General features: G+C 43.3%; 1 protein-coding gene across 1 annotated transcript in view; it reads right to left on the bottom strand.

The window, feature by feature from the left end:
* Positions 1-19,573, bottom strand: part of LOC124789529 (lysyl oxidase homolog 3) — a 143,462-nt gene that overhangs the window by 32,077 nt on the left and 91,812 nt on the right. The window contains exons 5-6 of the mRNA XM_047256923.1: positions 13,993-14,268; positions 9,862-10,120 (exon numbers count right to left, since the gene is read on the bottom strand). Of these exons, the coding sequence (XP_047112879.1) occupies positions 9,862-10,120; positions 13,993-14,268 (535 nt within the window). The remainder of the gene's footprint in view (positions 1-9,861; positions 10,121-13,992; positions 14,269-19,573) is intronic.

Here is a 19,573-nt window from a genome sequence, read left to right on the forward strand (position 1 = left end):
CACACACACACACACACACACACACACATATTTACAATGAACACATTACTGCATTGAAATTGTGCAGAAGTTATACTAGTTTGTTTTACTGAGAAATTCATCAATGGAGTAGAAGGAATTCGCCACCAATAAATCCTTTAAGCTTCTTTTAAACTGAATTTCATTGGCTGTTAAGCTTTTTATGGCTGCTGGCAAGTTATTGAAAATGTATGTTCCTGAATAATGCACACCTTTTTGTACAAGACTAAGTGACTTTATTTCTAGTATTGATTCCATGAATTGAGCTGTTGGTTTGAAAAAGTGATATATTTTTAATGACAAATTTCATTAAGGAATAAATATATTGGGAAGCAGCAGTTAGTATCCCTAGTTCCCTAAACAGGCTTCTGCAGGATGTTCTTGAGTTCACACCACATATAACTGTTACTGCACGTTTTTGTGCCCGGAGAACTTTAGCTTGGCTTGATGAATTACCCCAAAAAATAATCCCATATGACATTATGGAATAAAAACTAGACACTGCATTATTGTGGAACCAGCCAGACAGGGACTTCTTCATTTCATAATTATATTTTTCCCTGAGACATTTAAGTCTCTCCTTCATCTATGATAATGATTGAAGAACAAATTTTAATTCATTTCTTCTGCTTCAATCATTCTTCATTTCTGTTTTGGAAGCTCCCTCTCTGAGTAGGAATCCAGGAGAAATGAAATGGTAGTCAGATGCTGGATAAGTCCGCTAATGCAAAAATTTTCCAACTCACATGACAATAATTGTGAACCATTATTGGTTATGAGGCTCTGGGGGAGCTGTAACAGCAAAAATGAGTGACAATGCTTTAATATTTTCTGTTGACTTTGTGAGGGATAGTCTGATGGCCAGAGTAAGTGGAGTGCCATCATTTCTTGACAGTCCACAGGCCACATGATTTCGATGGCCTTTTGCAAAAGGTGGTTAAGATGATGGTGGAGATCTGCACCCTGGGAGATAAACTTAGTATAAAGAGAAATCTTGCCCAAGAAGGACTGGGACTCTCTCAAGTTCTTGAATGCTGATAGGTTAATGATGGCTTTGACATAATCGGCTGTAGGGACAAGGCCAGTTTTGCTAAGCACATGTTCAAAAAATGCACCTTTGGGGAAAAAAAACAAAAAAAAAAAAAAAAAACCTACATTTTCCCAATGTGCGATGAAGGCTGTTCACCATATGGTGTTGCAAACCACCTGCAGATTTTGTAATAGGAATCTGTGATGAAGCTCTCTTTAATTATGTACCAGTTTTCTAACATTTGGTATTTCCCATTCCTTAAGACCTTACTTGGAACATACTTTTCTAAGACATATTGAATGATGCTTTTGAATTTTTTCTGAAAGTGCACCAGGTCTTGGTGCTTAGCAATGAATATTTGATGTTGACTACTCTGATACCCAGCAATTTGTATTGTTTCACCCATTGCTAAGTAAAAATATTTTCCCACTTTTCTAAACATTCTTTGTAATACCCATAGTCAAAGATGCTATCACAGCCTTATGATCACAGATACCCTCCTTGATGTTGGCTAATTTGAAAAGTTCATGTCTATTTGTTACTAGGAGGTCTACAAAGTTAACTTCATGAGTTGGTTCTCTAACTACCTGCTCAAACTCAGTTTAGGACAAGACATTCAGAATAATGGCACATGAATCCCTGTTTCTTTACCAGTTTTTATCACATGGCCCTCCCATTCTATAACTGGTGAGGTACACCCCCTATTACAATGGCATGGGCGTGAAGTTTGTTCATGAAGTTCTGCAGGTTCTTTCTGAAGTGCTCTATCACTACAGCTCCTGATGCAGGTGGTCTATAAAAGCATGCAATTATCATTTTTGATTGAATAAGAACTGACTGGTCCAGCCTATCACTAACAGCAAGTAAATACATGGGTCTGAGGTTCGCCCATACTATGCTCAATGCGTGCTGTCCTTGATAACTTTTCGCATTACTCTTCCGCGAGATCCACACCTCCTCATCTGCGTCCATGTGTCTGTCCACTGGTGGGGATACTATAGATCTCGATTATACTAAGGCAATGTAGTCTACACAAGATATCTTGTTCTGACAGGTCATACAGTGCTCTGTCCAATTATTCTTACAGAATCACATATCCTATCCCATCTTCATCTACATCCCTTTCCATTTATATAATACTGCCATCAGGTTTGTTTCCTGTAGCCTTTCTGTAGATTCCATCCCTTCTTTGATTTTTACTGACTTTCTGTCTGAGTTCTTTATGGTCATAAAGCTCCTTCACTTTTTACAAAGGTTTCCTTAATTTTCAGTTGCCAGTACTTATACATGCTCCACAGTTTTGATTTCTCTTGTAGCCATTCCTGCTATTTTCTTTTGCATGTTTGCTAATTTAATTTTTTAGCCATCTGTATTCATTTTTGCCTACTTCATTTGCTGCATTTTTACATCTCCTCTTTTTCCTAGTTAAATTCAGTATCTCATTTGTTGTCTGATTATTTCTGCTGGGTCTTGTCTTTTTATATATTTGATCCTCTGCTTCCTTAAATGTTTCATCTCTCAAAGCTACCCTTTCATCTCTGATTAATACAGTCATATTTTTCACTGACCAAGCTACATTGACATGTGATGATATCAACAGAAGTCCTAAAAAAAACATCAATGGTATGATAAATCCGTGTATTATTATGGGGACACATTTTCAAGACAACATCTTTGTACATTCAATCGAAAATCTTTCACTTAGGCTTATAGTCTTACTAAACTAGCTTATGGTCTTACATATGGAAGATACAAGTTAAAGGAGTTGCAATTGTCACTCGATACACAATTCTCAGCTATAAGAATGGGTATATTCTTTCACAATATCAGAATCCATATTTATCTATTCATTAGATTCCATATAATGTAATATACTCTAACCGTTGGATCAGCTGAACTAGTAACATAAGCTGCTGCTAAGGTTTCCAGCTCTTACTATGCTAGATGTTTGCTTGATGGAGTTGACAAAAAATGTAGTTCATAATCTCGTGTAAAAGTAGATAGATAGGACAAATTAGTCACTTGAAATTTTGACAGTGTTTTACCTTAATAGTAATATGACAAGAGGCCCTCAGGAGAGTTATTTATTGCATATCCAAGAGAGGTGAAAAGTTTATTGAAGTTGGAAGAGAAAAATCCAGTATAAAAATATTTCTCTGGTTTTCACTTACAAAATATTTCGTTAAGTTATTTGCTTGAAGTTGATGATCTTTGTGAGGTTTCCTGTATACAGTTAAAGTTTGGTACGTTTTAATTTTTGCTAAAACTCTGAAACATTGCTATTGTAAGCTTATTCGACAGTGATGAAGACTCAGAGACATTTGATCGATCATGGGTGAAGATATGGATACGAAAAGCATAGGCATATCGCCGGGAGTCAAAGAGTCCGATAGAAGCTGCGTACAATGCTAGAAGCCTCTGCAGATACTGACTGCACTGAGGAAACGCTCTGGCGTCAAGCAGCCTATAAATCCCTTCGCAGTACACTGAGGTGACAAAAGTCGTGTGATATCTTCTAATATCGTGTTGCACATCCTTCTGCCTGACATAGTGCAGCAACTTGATGAGGCATGGACTCAACAAGTCATCAGAAGTCCCCTGCAGAAATACTGAGCCATACTGCCTAGCCACCCACAATTCCCACGTGTTGCCAGTGCAGAATTGTGTGCACGAACTGGTCTCTCGATTATGTCCCATAAATGTTCAATGATATTCATGTCGGGCAATCTGGTTACCAATTGCGAACAATTGTGGCCCAATGACATGGTGCATTGTCATCCATAAACATTCCATCCTTGTTTGGTCTCCAAGTAGCCAAACATAAACCATTTCACTCAATGATTGGTTCAGTTGGACCAGAGAATCCAGTCCATTCCTTATAAATATAGCACCTTGTTGACAACTTGCGGCCATATGGCGTCGTGGAATCTGCACCACACTCAAACCCTACCATCAGATTTTTTTTTTTTTTTTTTGAGTCGTCAGTCGTCTGACTGGTTTGATGTGGCCCACCACGAATTCCTCTCCTGTGCTAACCTCTTCATATCAGAGTAGCACCTGCAACCTACGTCCTCAATTATTTGCTGGATATATTCCTATCTCTGTCTTCCTCTACAGCATTTCCTCCCTACAGCTCCCTCTGGTACAATGGAAGTCATTTCCTGATGTCTTAGATGTCTTATCATCCTGACCCTTCTCCTTGTCAGTGTTTTCACACATTCCTTTCCTCTTCGATTCTGCGCAGTACTTTTTCGTTCCTTACCTTATCGGTCCACCTATAGGGCGTTTAAAATTAGTTGCGACTTTTGGCGTTTGGCTACCGGAGGGACGTGACATCATTGCCCAGGTAATGGCGAGCCAGCTTTCCCTACTACGCCACCAGCGGTTCGGCTGGTAAAGCACCCCTGTTGCTACACCATGGGTAAACACTACCACGTGGTGTCACCCATTAGATGCATCAACGTTTGTCAGATCTCGCAGTAGAGTCATATTTTCTGGCGTTGAAGTGTTTTGTAGTCGTCAGGTACTGTGAAAAGTCCTTTGTGTTGACGTTGCGTTAATGACAACAGTGCAGCACATCTGAATCGAGATTTGCAATCGTCCAAGAACACGTTCACCGGCTGGGAAGATAACGTTCTGCTGCAAAACATCCCTCAGAATTCGACAATAGTATTGGATAAAACTCCATACCACTCTGTTGTGATGCATACAGCTCCAACTATACAGTGGACGAAAGGGAAATTTTGCTCTGGGTACAAGGAAATGTTCCATGAGATAAATTTTAACTTAGCATGTATAAGGCGAAATTGATGGATCTTTTAGTGTTGTACAAGCCAAAACTTGACGCTACCGTGTCGACGAACTGGCTAACGGTAGAGGACATAGTTTAATCAGGCTTCATCTGTATCATACTCATCTAAATCCGACAGAGTCTATGGGCCTAGGTGAAAAGTAATGTGGCAAAAAACAGCAAGAAGTTTACGTTAACTGAGATTGAAATGTTGATAAAAGAAGCCACTGCAAATGTTACACAACAGGACTGGTCTTGAGTTGTCAGCCATGATATCAAGCAGGTAGCTGAGGGGACATTGATTCATGAAGGACCTACGAGTTTTGAGAAATTCGGTAACTTCTTCTGCTGCCACGTTACAATCTGCATCTCTTGTTGAAACACAGCATTACTAACAATATTGTAGTTGAAATTGCGACAGAATCCTGACATAGTGTACTATTAAACTAGCAAATGACTGCAAGTCAGGTCAATGGAATATGAAACAGCAAATTCTCAGTATAAAAATAAACGTATGTCTTCTTCGCGTATATTGTTACAAAACCCACAGCAGATCTCGTTTCACCATGACCCTCAATAATTACATTATATCATTGAAAAAAATTGTAGTCGCTTGAATATCGCTGTAGATATGGAAATTCCGCATATTAATGAAAATGTTCAAATATGTGTGAAATCTTATGGGACTTAACTGCTAAGGTCATCAGTCCCTAAGCTTACACACTACCTAACCTAAATTATCCTAAGGACAAACACACACACCCATGCCCGAGGGAGGACTCGAACCTCCGCCGGGACCAGCCTCACAGTCCATGACTACAGCGTCGGAGACCGCTCAGCTAATCACGCGCGGCCCGCATATGAATCATATGGCGAAACAGTCTCGTAATGGTTATCATTTACCATAATCGTGTTTCGATACCTTAAAACATTTATGAGATACGAGGAATTTATGAATGTTTCATGCTAGTTTTTTGACTGACGCACGAGTTCGTGTCGGAGCGCTTTATGTGCGTTAAATTTTCTCAAGACTGGAAATAGACAACGATATCCTGACAAGTTTGAAGAGTAATTCAATATATTATATACATTTAATACACAGCAATATGAAACCTAAAACGCATCAAACACATATTCATAGCGACACCTGTTTTTCACTGCAAAGTAAGAATTTCTTGTAGTATTGCCTACTGCCGAAACATCACAGTAACTATGACCATTAACGAAATGATAGGTGGTTCGTCATGAAGCTGACGACTTAAACGATAGGATGCGTGAGTATGAGAGTTTATTACGGAATAGTTTCTTTAAAATCGTTTCAGAAAGATCGCTGATCGGCCAGCTTGCTGTTAACGCAGTGGAGCGACCCTGCCAAGCTCCGCGCCGAATGGGACTGACATTTTACTGTAGTTATCTATTGACGCGCCCTACACACGCTGGCAACTACGCTTCCCTCCACTCGCTCCATGCTGAACTGTCAAAAGTCGGAACTTATTTTAAACGCACTATATAATTTTCAACATTCACCTGTAGCACCACACCTCAAATACTTCGATTCTCCTCTGTTCCAGTTTTTGTTCCGGTTTTCCACTGTCCACATTTCACTACCATACAATGCTGTGCCACAACGTGCATTCTCAGAAATTACTTCCTAAAATTAAGGCGTATGTTTGATACAAGTAGATTTCTCTTGGCCAGGAATGCCCTTTGTGCCATGCTAGTCTGCTTATGATGTTCTCCTTGCTCCGTTCGTCATTGGTTATTTTGCTGCCTAGGTATCAGAATTCCTTAACTTCATCTACTTCGTGTCCATCAATCCTGATCTTAAGTTTCTCGCTATCCTCATTTATGCTACTTCTAATTACTTTCGTCTTTCTTCAATTTACTCTCAATCCATATTCTGTACTTATTAGACTGTTTATTCCATTCAGCAGATCATGTAAGTCATTAATATATATGTTAATGACTTGCCATTCTATATTCACGAAGATGCAAGCCTGGTACTCTTGCCGATGATACAAGTGTAGCTATCACACCAAACAGACAAGAATTAACTGGTGAAATTGTAAACGATGTTTTTCAGAAAATCATTAAGTGGTTCCCTGCAAATGGGCTCTCATTAAACTTCGACAAAACACAGTACATGCAGTTCCACACAGTAAATGGAATGACACCATTAATAAATATAGACTTCGATCAGAAATTGGTAGCTAAGGTAGACTATTCAAAATTTCTAGGTGTATGCATTGATGACGGGTTGAACTGGAAAAAACACACTGAAGATCTGCTGAAACGTTTGAGTTCAGCTACTTATCCTATTAGGGTCATTGCAAATTTTGGCGATGTACATCTCAGTAAATTAGCTTACCACGTCTATTTTCATTCTCTGCTTTCACATGGCATCATATTCTGGGGTAACTCATCATTGAGTAAAAGAGTGTTCATTGCACAAAAGCGTGTAATCAGAATAATTGCTGGAGCTCATCCAAGATCATCCTGCAGACACTTATTTAAAGAGCTAGAAATCTTCACTGTAGCCTCACAATATATATATTCACTTATGAAATTTGTTATTAACAATCCGAACGAATTCAAAAGCAGTAGCAGTGTACATGGCTACAACACTAGGAGAAAGGATGATCTAATCTACTCAAGATTAAATCTAACTTTGGCTCAGAAGGGGCTAAATTATGCTGCCACAAAAGTCTTTGGTCAATTACCTAATAGCATCAAACGTCTGACAGATAGCCATATAGCATTTAAAAGGAAATTAAAAGAATTTCTTAATGGCAACTCGTTCTACTCAATAGATGAATTTTTGGATATAGTTAGTGGGTAATTTCCCCAACCCCCACAAAAAAAATTAAAAATATTAAGTGTCATGTAATATTTTGTGTAATGTAATATCTTGTATAGACACCTTTTATTAATCTGACACGTTCCACATCATTACGAAGTGTCGTATTCATGATATATGGAACAAGTACTAATCTAATCTAATCTAATTCTTCATTTTCACTCAGGATAGCAATGTTATCAGCGAATCGCATCATTGATATCCTTTCACCATGAATTTTAATTACACTCCTGAACCTTTCTTTTATTTCCATCATTCCTTCTTCGATACACAGATTGAAAATAGGGGCGAAAGACTACACCCCTGTCTTACACCCTTTTTAATCTGAGCACTTCGTTCTTGGTCTTCTAGTTTTATTGTTCCCTCTTGGTTCTTGCACGTATTGCATATTACCCTTCTGTCCCTGTAGCTTACCCCTACTTTTCCCAGAATTTCGAACATCTTACAACAGTTTACACTGTCGAACGCTTTGTTCAAGTCGACAAATCCAACGGACGTGTCTTGATTTTTCAGTCTTGCTTCGGTTATCAACAGCAATGTCGGAATTGCATAATCGGGTCGGAAATCTTTTTGCACGAATCACCTGAGAACAAGTGACACCTCCGCCAACGCACTTCCCTTTTGTACCTTGTGTACCCTATACTACTACCATCTATATATGTGCGTATCGCTATTCCATAACTTTTGTCATGTCAGTGTACGTGCTAGAGGTAATCAGTATGTTATATGAAGCTGTTGGAAATATGCCTTAATAGCCCACCGTTGACGACATCGCTGTATACTAGGATTTTGTATTGGATTTATCTTTGGACAGGTGATAATCCGCTGTTGAAGGACTTTGTTCTGGTTATGGAATGCTTGGTTCGCAACTTCTCCTGTGAAATCACTCGTTCCAAGTCTCCGGGGAGGTATGAACTCTGATAGTAAGCACTACGTTCTCCAGCTAAACCACCAGTGCTTAATGACCGTTGTCTCGAAACCGAGCATCGCTGTGCATGACTCTCACAAGGGAACCTCCCCATCGCACCCCCCTCAGCTTAAGTTGTAAGTTGGCACAGTGGACAGGCCTTGATAAACTGAACACAGATCAACTGAGAAAACAGGAAGAAGTTGTGTGGAACTGTGAAAAAATAAGCAAAATATACAAACTGAGTAGTCCATGGGCTACATAGGCAACATCATGGACAATGTGAGCACAGGAGCGCCGTGGTCCCGTGGTAGAGTGAGCAGCTGCAGAACGATAGGTCCTTGGTTCAATTCTTCCCTCGAGTGAAAATTTTACCTTCTTTATTTTTGCATAGTTATTATCTGTCCGTTCGTTCATTGACGTCTCTGTTCACTGTAATAAGTTTAGTGTCTGTGTTTTGCGACCGCATCGCAAAACCGTGCGATTAGTAGCCGAAAGGACGTGCCTCTCCAATGGGAACCGAAAACATTTGATCGCAAGGTCATAGGTCAACCGATTCCTCCACAGGAAAACACGTCTGATATATTCTATACGACACTGGTGACGGCATATGCGTCACATGACAGGAATATGTTGTCGACCCACCTAACTTGTACGCTTGGCGAATGGGTAAAAAGATTCTTCTACCTTGCCCGATTTAGGTTTTCTTGTGAATGTGATAATCACTCCCAAAAAAGTGATGAGAACGTAAGAGTTTGTCACATGAACTGAAAATAAAAAATTAAACTTTTCACTCGATATAAGATTTGAACCAAGGACCTTTCGTTCCGCAGCTGCTCACGTTACCACGAGACCACGTCGCTCCTGTGGTCCAGTGACATTGACATTGCATATCTTCCCATGAACTACCCAGTTTGTATATTTTGCTAATTTTTTCACAGTTCCAAACAACTTCTTCCTGTTTTCTCAATTGATCTGTTTTCAGTTTTTCAAGGCCTATCCACTGTGCCAACTTATAACTAAATCTGAGGGGGGTGCGATGGGGAGGTTCCCTTGTCAGTTGACGCATGTGAGGGGCACTGGTTTTTTTTGTTTTACAGGATACGTTTTCAGCTTCTGACGAGTAGCGGTGACGACTGAAGGACACACTGAAATGCTATGTTTTCACTTAAAATAGTCGTGGCGTTACAGAAGTTATGATTTTTCGATTCCGAGTGGGCTACATCTATGTGTATTGTAGTGAGCGTATGGATACTGACATGTGGCAGAGGTGGAACTCCCAGAGGTGCTTGGGGATGAAGGGCCGGAAGTCGGCGGTGCCCGCGTTGAGAATGCGCGCCGTGAACCTGAGCAGGCGGCGCGTCTCCAGGTGCCAAGAGGGGTTGTCGCGCTGGATGCGGTACGCCTCCGACGCCACGCAGTTCTCCTCCATGGCGCACTGCAGCAGGAACAGCTGCCGGTCCTCCAGGTGCGCCGTCCGCATTATCTCAAAGTGGTCAATCACAAGGTCCGCCATCACTGGAACCACAGAGTTGCCGATGTGACACTGCTTTTCACAAATTGGGTAAAGTCACCTAATAGTGAAAACAAAGCAGTTCATACAGAAATTGAGTGTATTGTTATTACAACAAGCACTGCATAATTCTGTTTCCTTCCATATTACTAAGAGAACGGGATTGTGTCTGAATACGCTCTCACTTCATGAGACACTGCAAAGAGGTTTGGAATTTAATCCAGGACATTAGTGCAAGTCTGTTGATCAGGAACTTAATACCACCACCGCCTCCCCTTGCAGAAATCTCTTCGACTACCAGAATTCGGACTGACTACTTCTGAGTCGAGCGCCACCCATCAGGCACCTCAGCTAGGAGGTAGGTCTAAATTTATTTATTGATTAGACATTATTCTCACACTGGCTAGGAATGGCACTGGTAGTTTCCGATGCCACGCCACCAAACCAGCGAGCTAAAAACACGAGTTCTTCCCACAGTCATGTTAACACGTTATATACACCGAAAATTTTAAATTTGTAATCGACTTGAGTCCCGGACACAAGTTGATAGTTTAAAGTTAACTTACTATTCTCGAATTCTGGAACAATCCTAAATCCTTTCATGTGCCAATAGTATGGTTTTTAAACAAGGAACTGAAAATGCCTTGCAAAGAATGATGCAAAGATTGCAGCCTTTCTGTCAAGCCCATGCACACTGCACTATCTGTACCCAGAAGGATAATAAAATTTATGGGCTTCCTGGGTAACGACCCCGTAAAATCCAGAATAGTGCTAGAAGCCGACACGCTCGACTAAGCGTCAAATGACATTACTGAACGAAAGTGACACTAGCTTACGACATGTTTCTCCCCAAGACTGGCGAAGGCGGCTGAGCTGAGCTGCTTCTACAGTTCTAGCCTGCGATTTTTCTGTTACCTTGCAAGACCCCGTCTTCAAGAGCAGTGCCCATGCGGGGGGAGGGGAGAGGGCTATGGTGGATACTAGTTTTATGGTGAATGTTGAAATAGGTTTGAGATTTCACGACAGATGTTCCTGGGTACACGTGCTACTACTCAGTGTCCATTACTTTTTCCGCCCTTCTTGAAAGTGATTTGATCCGCATGCTTGTGTGGCAGGGCAGTACTGGAGTTCGGTTTGTGAAATTTTCGTTATGCTGGAGGAGGGGTGGGGGTGGGGGGACGCGTCAGCCCTCCCCACCCCCTCTGAGTATACCTAAGAACATCTTACTTATTAACCTGTGTTACATGCTAAATCCATGACCAATGTTCAGCACTTCACAATTAGAAACTGAATATGTCTAATAAAATTAGTCTTGAGCCCAGAAAATATGCCACTACACTGTATACCACGGAGGGATGCATGATAGATGTTTGCAGTACAACGTTTATCTTCCTTAGGCACTATTGTACCGTAAAGTTAAATACTGGACCTCCGTGTTTGTTGCTCGTTGACGGCCAGAGCTTTGGGTGTTCCTGGATACTCCTGTGCAAGTCCAAAGTGCGGCAGTGTGGCCTGCGAGAGCCCATCTGTCCTGGCTCAGGCTAATTTATCTCGGAATGTGGGGATGTGTTACCTGTATGACTTGTGTGTCTTAGATGGCAGATTGTGAACATGTCCGCACCTTGAGTTGTGCGGCTGGTCCCGGCGGAGGTTCGAGTCCTCCCTCGGGCATGGGTGTGTGTTTTTGTCCTTAGGATAATTTAGGTTAAGTATTATGCAAGCTTAGGGACTGATTAGCAGTTAAGTCTCATAAGATTTCACACACATTTGAACATTTATTTTATTTTATTTTATTTTTTTTTGCGCCTTGAGGGCTACCCGTTAAACAGAGTATCTGTTAATGCCTGAATAAACTGCTCGTGAGCAGGAGTTGATGGAGTACTAGATCTCAGTTGCTTTGCTCCCCTTCACTAGCTTCAGACCTCTTAGCTGCATGGGCGTCATTTTCGGTAGGGGAGCTCGGCTCGACAATGAGTTAGTGGATCAACTGGGGCCCGTGACTTCCCATAGTCTGCATAAAATAGACTGTGTTAGGCGCTATGTGCTGAAATCACTGTACAAATGCTGTAGTTTATTGAAAGCTGGGTACCATCGTGGTGGCCAAGTATTTTGTAAACAAGATGGGATTTTTTATGAACGTGACCATTCAAAACTTAACAGTCAGATTTTTTTTGACACCTCTAAAGCTAGAATTTACTCGTACAAATCTGAAATTCAAATATATGTTCTACAAATCCTGGTCATTTTATTTTTAGTGCTTAAGGTGTTACAACGCAGGTAACACAGTATGAACAAGTTTGAGTTGAAGCAAAGTACTGCATTTTACCGTATAGATATTTCTGTTATCTTTTGAAACGTTATTGTTAGAACCTTCCTTTCACTGCTGTTGAGAAAATGACGAAACTGCAGACATCTAAATGAATAATAATTCATATTCACCATTAATTTAGCTTCTGGAAATGAAAATATGGCATCGTTGGCCGCGAGGCCCCTATTCGGGGAAGTTCGGCCGCCAAGTGCAACTCTTATTTCATTCGACGCCACATTGGGCGACTTGCGAATCGATGATGAGGATGAAATGATGATGAGGAGAACACAACACCCAGTCCACGAGCGGAGAAAATCTCCAACCCGGCCGGGAATTGAACCCGAGCCCGCTTGCATGGAAGGCAAGCACGTTACCACCCAGCTTTTTTTGTTTTTTTAGTCGCTGTATCCATTTTTTCTTTTTTCTTTTGTTTTTTTTTGTTTTTTGACCACTTTTTTATTTTTTAAAAATTTGATTTTGGGGTGGTAGTGGACCGGTGGGGGCTCGGGGGGCAAAGTGGGCAGGGGTCGAAACCCGAGGCCTGGCCACAGTGTCCCCCTCACCACCACCGAGCCTGTGGTGCTTAGGGAAGTGGGAGACAGGAATCAACAGTAGTGGAAGGCGTTGTTGTTATTTATTTATTTGCATGTGTTTTTGTAATATTCACTATTATCATGAAATTATGTGAACACATCGGTGAAAGAGAAAAAGAAATATAAATTCTGGTTAAAGAAAAAGAAAAGAAAAAGGAAAAGCAAAAAGAAATAAAATCCGCGCAATCTGGGACGCGCTCTCCCATCCGTGGAGGTCAGAAGTAGAATCGATCGTAGGCGGTTTAAACTCAGACACCGCTGGGGGAGGAGGGGTAGGTGCCCTCTGAGCCAGGCACCCCCTAACTCAGTGGAGGTCTAACAAAGACCGCTCGAAGATAGTTAGCAAATAATGTTCGGTAACGTGGCGTGTTTTCGAGAGCTGCATGGGCTGTTCGTAAATAGGTCCAGAAGTCGAGGCGGGATTTAGGTCCCTCATGAAAGAGATAAGCGACCGCCCACCCTTTGACCCACGTAATAGCGTGACATTTGGCGGCGGGAAAATGTCTGTCCTTAAACTTTTCACTCGAGGGTAAGCTGGCGGACAATTCAGCTTCTAAAATGGGTGGATAGAACGGATTCTATCAGCCCTCTAGGAGTTCCTCGTAAGACTACAAATTATCCATTTTGGTGTAATCGAGATTTTTACAAACCTTGGCCAAGTTTAATCGATAGCCGCGTTTAAAAGTGTGAAGCTAAGACAATGCTTTCTCTGTTTGGTATCTAGCAATCCTGTGCCTGCTTTCTCGTGGACTCTGGCTGGTGGGTTGCAGAACCTGCTGGCCGTTGGCTAAAGAATCTCTTTCTTGGGAGGTCTGACCCTTTTTGAAAGGTATTTTCTCTCAGTCGCATCCTGTTGGTAGGTGTGTAGAGTAAAGTAGCGAATCGACAGGTGTTGGATGTGTATGCGATGGCGGCGCACGCAGCCTCCCTTCGCTGTTGCAGAGCAAAAACAGAAGCGGACACGGCTGCGACTCACCGTCGACGCAGACGGCGGCGGCGAAGCTGTCGTGTCTGCCCGGACAGGCGACGTGGCCCTTGGCGCTGCCGCTGCCGGTGGCCATGGCGTCGTGCACGCACTCGTCCAGCGCCGCCTCGTTGCCCCTGCACGCGACGCCCGCCAGCCACGAGGGCCGGCCCGCGCCGCCGAAGAAGTCGGTCTGCGCCGCGTCGGCCGCGTAGCCCAGGCCCAGCTGCCGGCACACCACGCCGGCCTCCAGCATGCCCCACCCGTCGCCGCACACCGTCCCCCACTCTGAGCACACGACACACAGGGCATCTCTTATCAAAACCTCAGGCAAAAAGCTCGCCCGTAGTGTTCTGTGAGCCACATTTCTCGCGAGTGCGTAGACACAATGATGAGCCTAAAAATTATGATACCCTGGTTAACAACCTTTTGGCTTATCTTTGAAACACAATATAACAGTGATTCTGCGTCAAATGTATTCAAAACGTCCTTAATACACTACTGGCCATTAAAATTGCCACACCACGAAGATGACCTGCTACAGACGCGAAATTTAACCGACAGGAAGAAGATGCTGTGATATGCAAATGATTAGTTTTTCAGAGCATTCACACAAGGTTGGCGCCGGTGGCGACACCTACAACGTGCTGACACGAGAAAAGTTTCCAACCGATTTCTCATACACAAACAGCAGTTGCCTGGTTGTTGTGAAGCCTCGTGTAAGGAGGAGAAATGCGTACCATCACGTTTCCGACTTTGATAAAGGACGGATTGTAGCCTACAGCGATTGCGGTTTATCGTATCGCGACATTGCTGCTCGCGTTGGTCGAGATCCAATGACTGTTAGCAGAATATGGAATCGGTGGGTTCAGGAGGGTAATACGGAACGCCGTGCTGGATCCCAACGGCATCTTATCCGCTTGGCTGTAACTGATCGTGCAGCCACGTCTCGATCCCTGAGTCAACAGATGGGGACGTTTGAAAGACAACAAACATCTCCACGAACAGTCCGACGACGTTTGCAGCAGCATGGACTATCAGCTCGGAGACCATGGCTGCGGTTACCCTTGACGCTGCATCACCATGCGCCTGCAATGGTGTACTCAAAGACGAACCTGGCGGCACGAATGGCAAAACGTCATTTTTTCTGATGAATCCAGGTTCTGTTTACAGCGTCATGATGGGCGCATCCCTCTTTGGCGACATCGGGGTGAACGCACATTGGAAGCGTGTATTCGTCATCGCCATACTGGCGTATCACCCGGCGTGATGGTATGGGGTGCCACTGGCTACACGTCTCGGTCAAAAAAATGGTTCAAATGGCTCTGAGCACTATGGGACTTAAAATCTGTGGTCATCAGTCCCCTAGAACCTAGAACTACTTAAACCTAACTAACCTAAGGACTTCACACACATTCATACCCGAGGCAGGATTCGAACCTGCGACCGTAGCGGTCACGCGGTTCCAGACTGAAGCGCCTAGAACCGCACGGCCACACCGGCCGGCGTCTCGGTCACCTCTTGTTCGCATTGACGGTACTTTCAACAGTGGACGCTACATTTCAGATGTGTTACGACCCGTGGCTCTACCTTTCATTCGATCCCTGCGAAACCCTACATTTCAGCAGGATAATGCACGACCGCATGTTGCAGGTCCTGTACGGGCCTTTCTGGATACAGAAAATGTTCGACTGCTGCCCTGGCCAGCACATTCTCCACATCTCTCACCAACTGAAAAAGTCTGATCAATGGTGACCGAGCAACTGGCTCGTCACAATACGCCAGTCACTACTCTTGATGAACTGTGGTACCGTGTTGAAGCTGCATGGGCAGCTGTACCTGTACACGCCATCCAAGCTCTGTTTGACCAATGCCCAGGCGTATCAAGGCCGTTATTACGGCCAGAGGTGGTTGGTTGTTGTGGGTAGTGATTTCTCAGGATCTATGCACCCAAATTGCGTGAAAATGTAATCACATGTCAGTTCTAGTATTATGTATTTGTCCAGTGAATACTCGTTTATCATCTGCATTTCTTCTTGGTGTAGCAATTTTAATGGCCAGTAGAGTAGGTTTCTGAATATATGTGGTACCAGATGTCCACACAAGTCATGTAATTCCTGTAAATTAAGAGCGCGAAGATGGCATCCAGCAACCTTCCAGATGTCTCCCATCGGGTTCAGATCAAGTGAATTTGTTGCCCAAGACATCAGCGTGAGTTCTCTATCACGCTGCTCAAACCATTGTAGCACGGCTCTGGCCTTGTGACGCGGACAGTTGGCCTGCTGGAAGTTATCATTGCATTTGGGGAAGACATCAAGCATGAAGGGATGTAGGTGGTTCACAGTAGTGTTCAGGTACTCTACAGCTGTCATGGTGCCTTCAATTACTACCACAGGTCCCACGAAAGCTCAGGTGAATGTCCCCCATAGCACGATACTGCCTACACTGGCCTGCATCTGTCGTGCAGTCCACGTTTCGAGCAGTTGCTCGCCTGGATGATGACGTGCCCAGACACCACCATTGACCTGACAAGAAACTTGGTTAATCTGGCCAGGCGACATGTTTCCATTGGCCCACGATCCAACCATGATGACCCTATACCCCCCCCCCCCCCCCTCGCCCTGCAATCGTAATTGACTATGTTGTTCGGTCAAAACTGGAATACGTGGAGCCTCATGTTCAGCTACGCTCTTTGAATGATGTGGTGTGCAACGCTTTTGCCTGGACCAGCACTGTACGTAAGTATCTCATAAAGTAAGCTAGACACGCCATCCCGCACTAAGACCATTGCACCACAACAGTGGCGCATTGTCAGAAGAGGCTACATGTTACAAGTTTCCTCAGACAATTCTGCTGCAATACGAATATCAGGTGCGTCACAATGTGTGGATGGAATTTTGTGGCAGTTGCAGACGTACGCCACAGTTGATGTATATGGGACAGTACGATTCTTGTGGGCAAAACATGTAAACTGCACATAGATTCACTGTTAAATTCTGGCGGTGTAGGGACCAAATGCAGTGTCGTGTCTAGCTGTTTGAACTGCCAAAAGCGGAATGATCTCATTTAAAAATTTCATGAAGGCTGTGGACCTAGTTATCATGAAACTTCTGCATGTGGTTAAGGCCGCAGACGGCAGAGTCCAGCCAGTCGGCAAACTGAAAGAACATGAGAATAGGGGGTTTGAGATTAGCAGTTCTCGACTGGCTCTGTGACCGAGGAGTAGATTTCTGTGGTCGAGGAAATGAACGACAGGTAGTACAATTGGCATCCTACACAGAGAACTGGTGACAGTGCTGAAAATAGTGTCCTATTTCCGTGTCACTTTGAAGTGTAATGCAGGATTGAATAAAAGTTACTTTGCTTGCCATAATAATGCGTAACTTAATTTCTGAAATACCCTGATACTGTGGCGTCAAGTCTGCCACAATCGCCGCCTGCACTGCTCTACAGAGTCGGTTAGCCTCGAATCACGTTGTGTGGCGTGACATAGAGGTCTAGTAAGTTGTCGCCTATTGGCCTATTGTTTTTTTTTTTTAATGTTTTCACCGTCCTTCGACCACTTTCGATAGAAGCTCACGACAATAGCATGCAAATAGCTGACCTGCTCCGCCATTTCCGAGATACTGATTCTCTGATGCCGCGCGATGACATTTTGCCCTTCGTCAAAGTTGCTTATGTCAGTAAACTTCCCCGTTTGCAGCAGATATCGTCCCAGCGTGGAATGTCAGATCCCTTAACCGGGCTGGTAGATTAGAAAATTTAAAAAGGGAAATGGATAGGTTAAAGTTAGATATAGTGGGAATTATCGAAGTTCGGTGGCAGGAGGAACAACACTTTTGTTCAGGTGACTGACAGCCTTGGGAGAGCCAGTCCTGAAAAAACTGTACGATCTGGTGAGCAAAATGAATGAGACAGGCGAAATACCCTCAGATTTAAAGAAGAATATAATAATTCCAATCCCAAAGAAAGCAGGCGTTGACAGAAGTGAAAATTACCGAACGATCAGTTTAATAATCGTAAGTCAGAGCTGCAAAATACTAACGCGAATTCTTTACAGACGAATGGAAAAACTGGTAGAAGCCAACCTCGGGGAAAATCAGTCTGGATTCCGTAGAAATATGGGATCACGTGAGGCAATACTGACCCTACGACTTATCTTAGAAGCTAGATTAAGAAAAGGCAAACCTACGTTTCTAGCATTTGTAGACTTAGAGAAAGCTTTTGACAATGTTGACTGGAATACTCTCTTTCAAATCCTGAAGATGGCAGGGGTAAACTGCAGGGAGCGAAAGGCTATTTACAATTTGTACAGAAACCAGATGGCAGTTATAAGAGCCGAGGGACATGAAAGGGAAGCAGCGGTTGGGAAGGGAGTGAGACAGGGTTGTAGCCTCTCCCCGATGTTATTCAATCTGTATATTGAGCAAGCAGTAAAGGAAACAAAAGAAAAATTCGGAGTAGGTATTAAAATCCATGGAGAAGAAATAAAAACTTTGAGGTTCGCCGATGACATTGTAATTCTGCCAGAGACAGCAAAGGAATTGGAAGAGCAGTTGAACGGAATGGTCAGTGTGTTGAAGGGAGGATATAAGATGAACATCAACAATAGCAAAACGAGGATAATGGAATGTAGTCGAATTAAGTCGGGTGATGCTGAGGGAATTAGATTAAGAAATGAGACACTTAAACTAGTAAAGGAGTTTTGCTATTTGGGGAGCAAAATAACTGATGATGGTCGAAGTAGAGAGGATATAAAATGTAGACTGGCAATGGCAAGGAAAGCGTTTCTGAAGAAGAGAAATTTGTTAACATCGAGTATAGATTTAAGTGTCAGGAGGTCATTTCTGAAAGTATTTGTATGGAGTGTAGCCATGTATGGAAGTGAAACATGGACGATAAATACTTTGGACAGGAAGAGAATAGAAGCTTTCGAAATGTGGTGCTACAGAAGAATGCTGAAGATTAGATGGGTAGATCACATAACTAATGAGGAGATATTGAATAGAATTGGGGAGAAGAGGAGTTTGTGGCACAACTTGACAAAAAGAAGGGACCGGTTGGTAGGACATGTCTTTTAGGCATCAAGGGATCACAAATTTAGCATTGGAGGGCAGCTTGGTGGGTAAAAATCGTAGAGGGAGACCAAGAGATGAATACACTAAGCAGATTCAGAAGGATGTAGGCTGCAGTAGGTACTGGGAGATGAAGAAGCTTGCACAGGATAGAGTAGTATGGAGAGCTGCATCAAACCGGTCTCAGGACTGAAGACCACAACAACAACAATGATTCCCCATTCACCTCTTCTGCCTTTGCACACTTTCCTTACCGCTTCACTCCCCCACAGCGCTGCCAGACGGCATTCAATCTCGCAGTGGGCAGAGGCCATAGTTTTTAGGCTCATCTGTGTGCGAACACGGGACAGTGCCGTCCCATTACGCCTGGGCGCGTTGGGAATGCCAACGGCAGGCAGGCCGCACTGAGCAGCTCACTAGTCGCTCGCTAGCCGTCACCATTGCGAGCAGCGTCCTAACGAGAGGCTCACGAGAAACTCGCCTCGCAAGTGTATACTGCACGCACCTTTATATTTCTA

Source organism: Schistocerca piceifrons, chromosome 3, assembly GCF_021461385.2.
Source record: "Schistocerca piceifrons isolate TAMUIC-IGC-003096 chromosome 3, iqSchPice1.1, whole genome shotgun sequence".
Lineage (NCBI taxonomy): Eukaryota > Metazoa > Arthropoda > Insecta > Orthoptera > Acrididae > Schistocerca > Schistocerca piceifrons.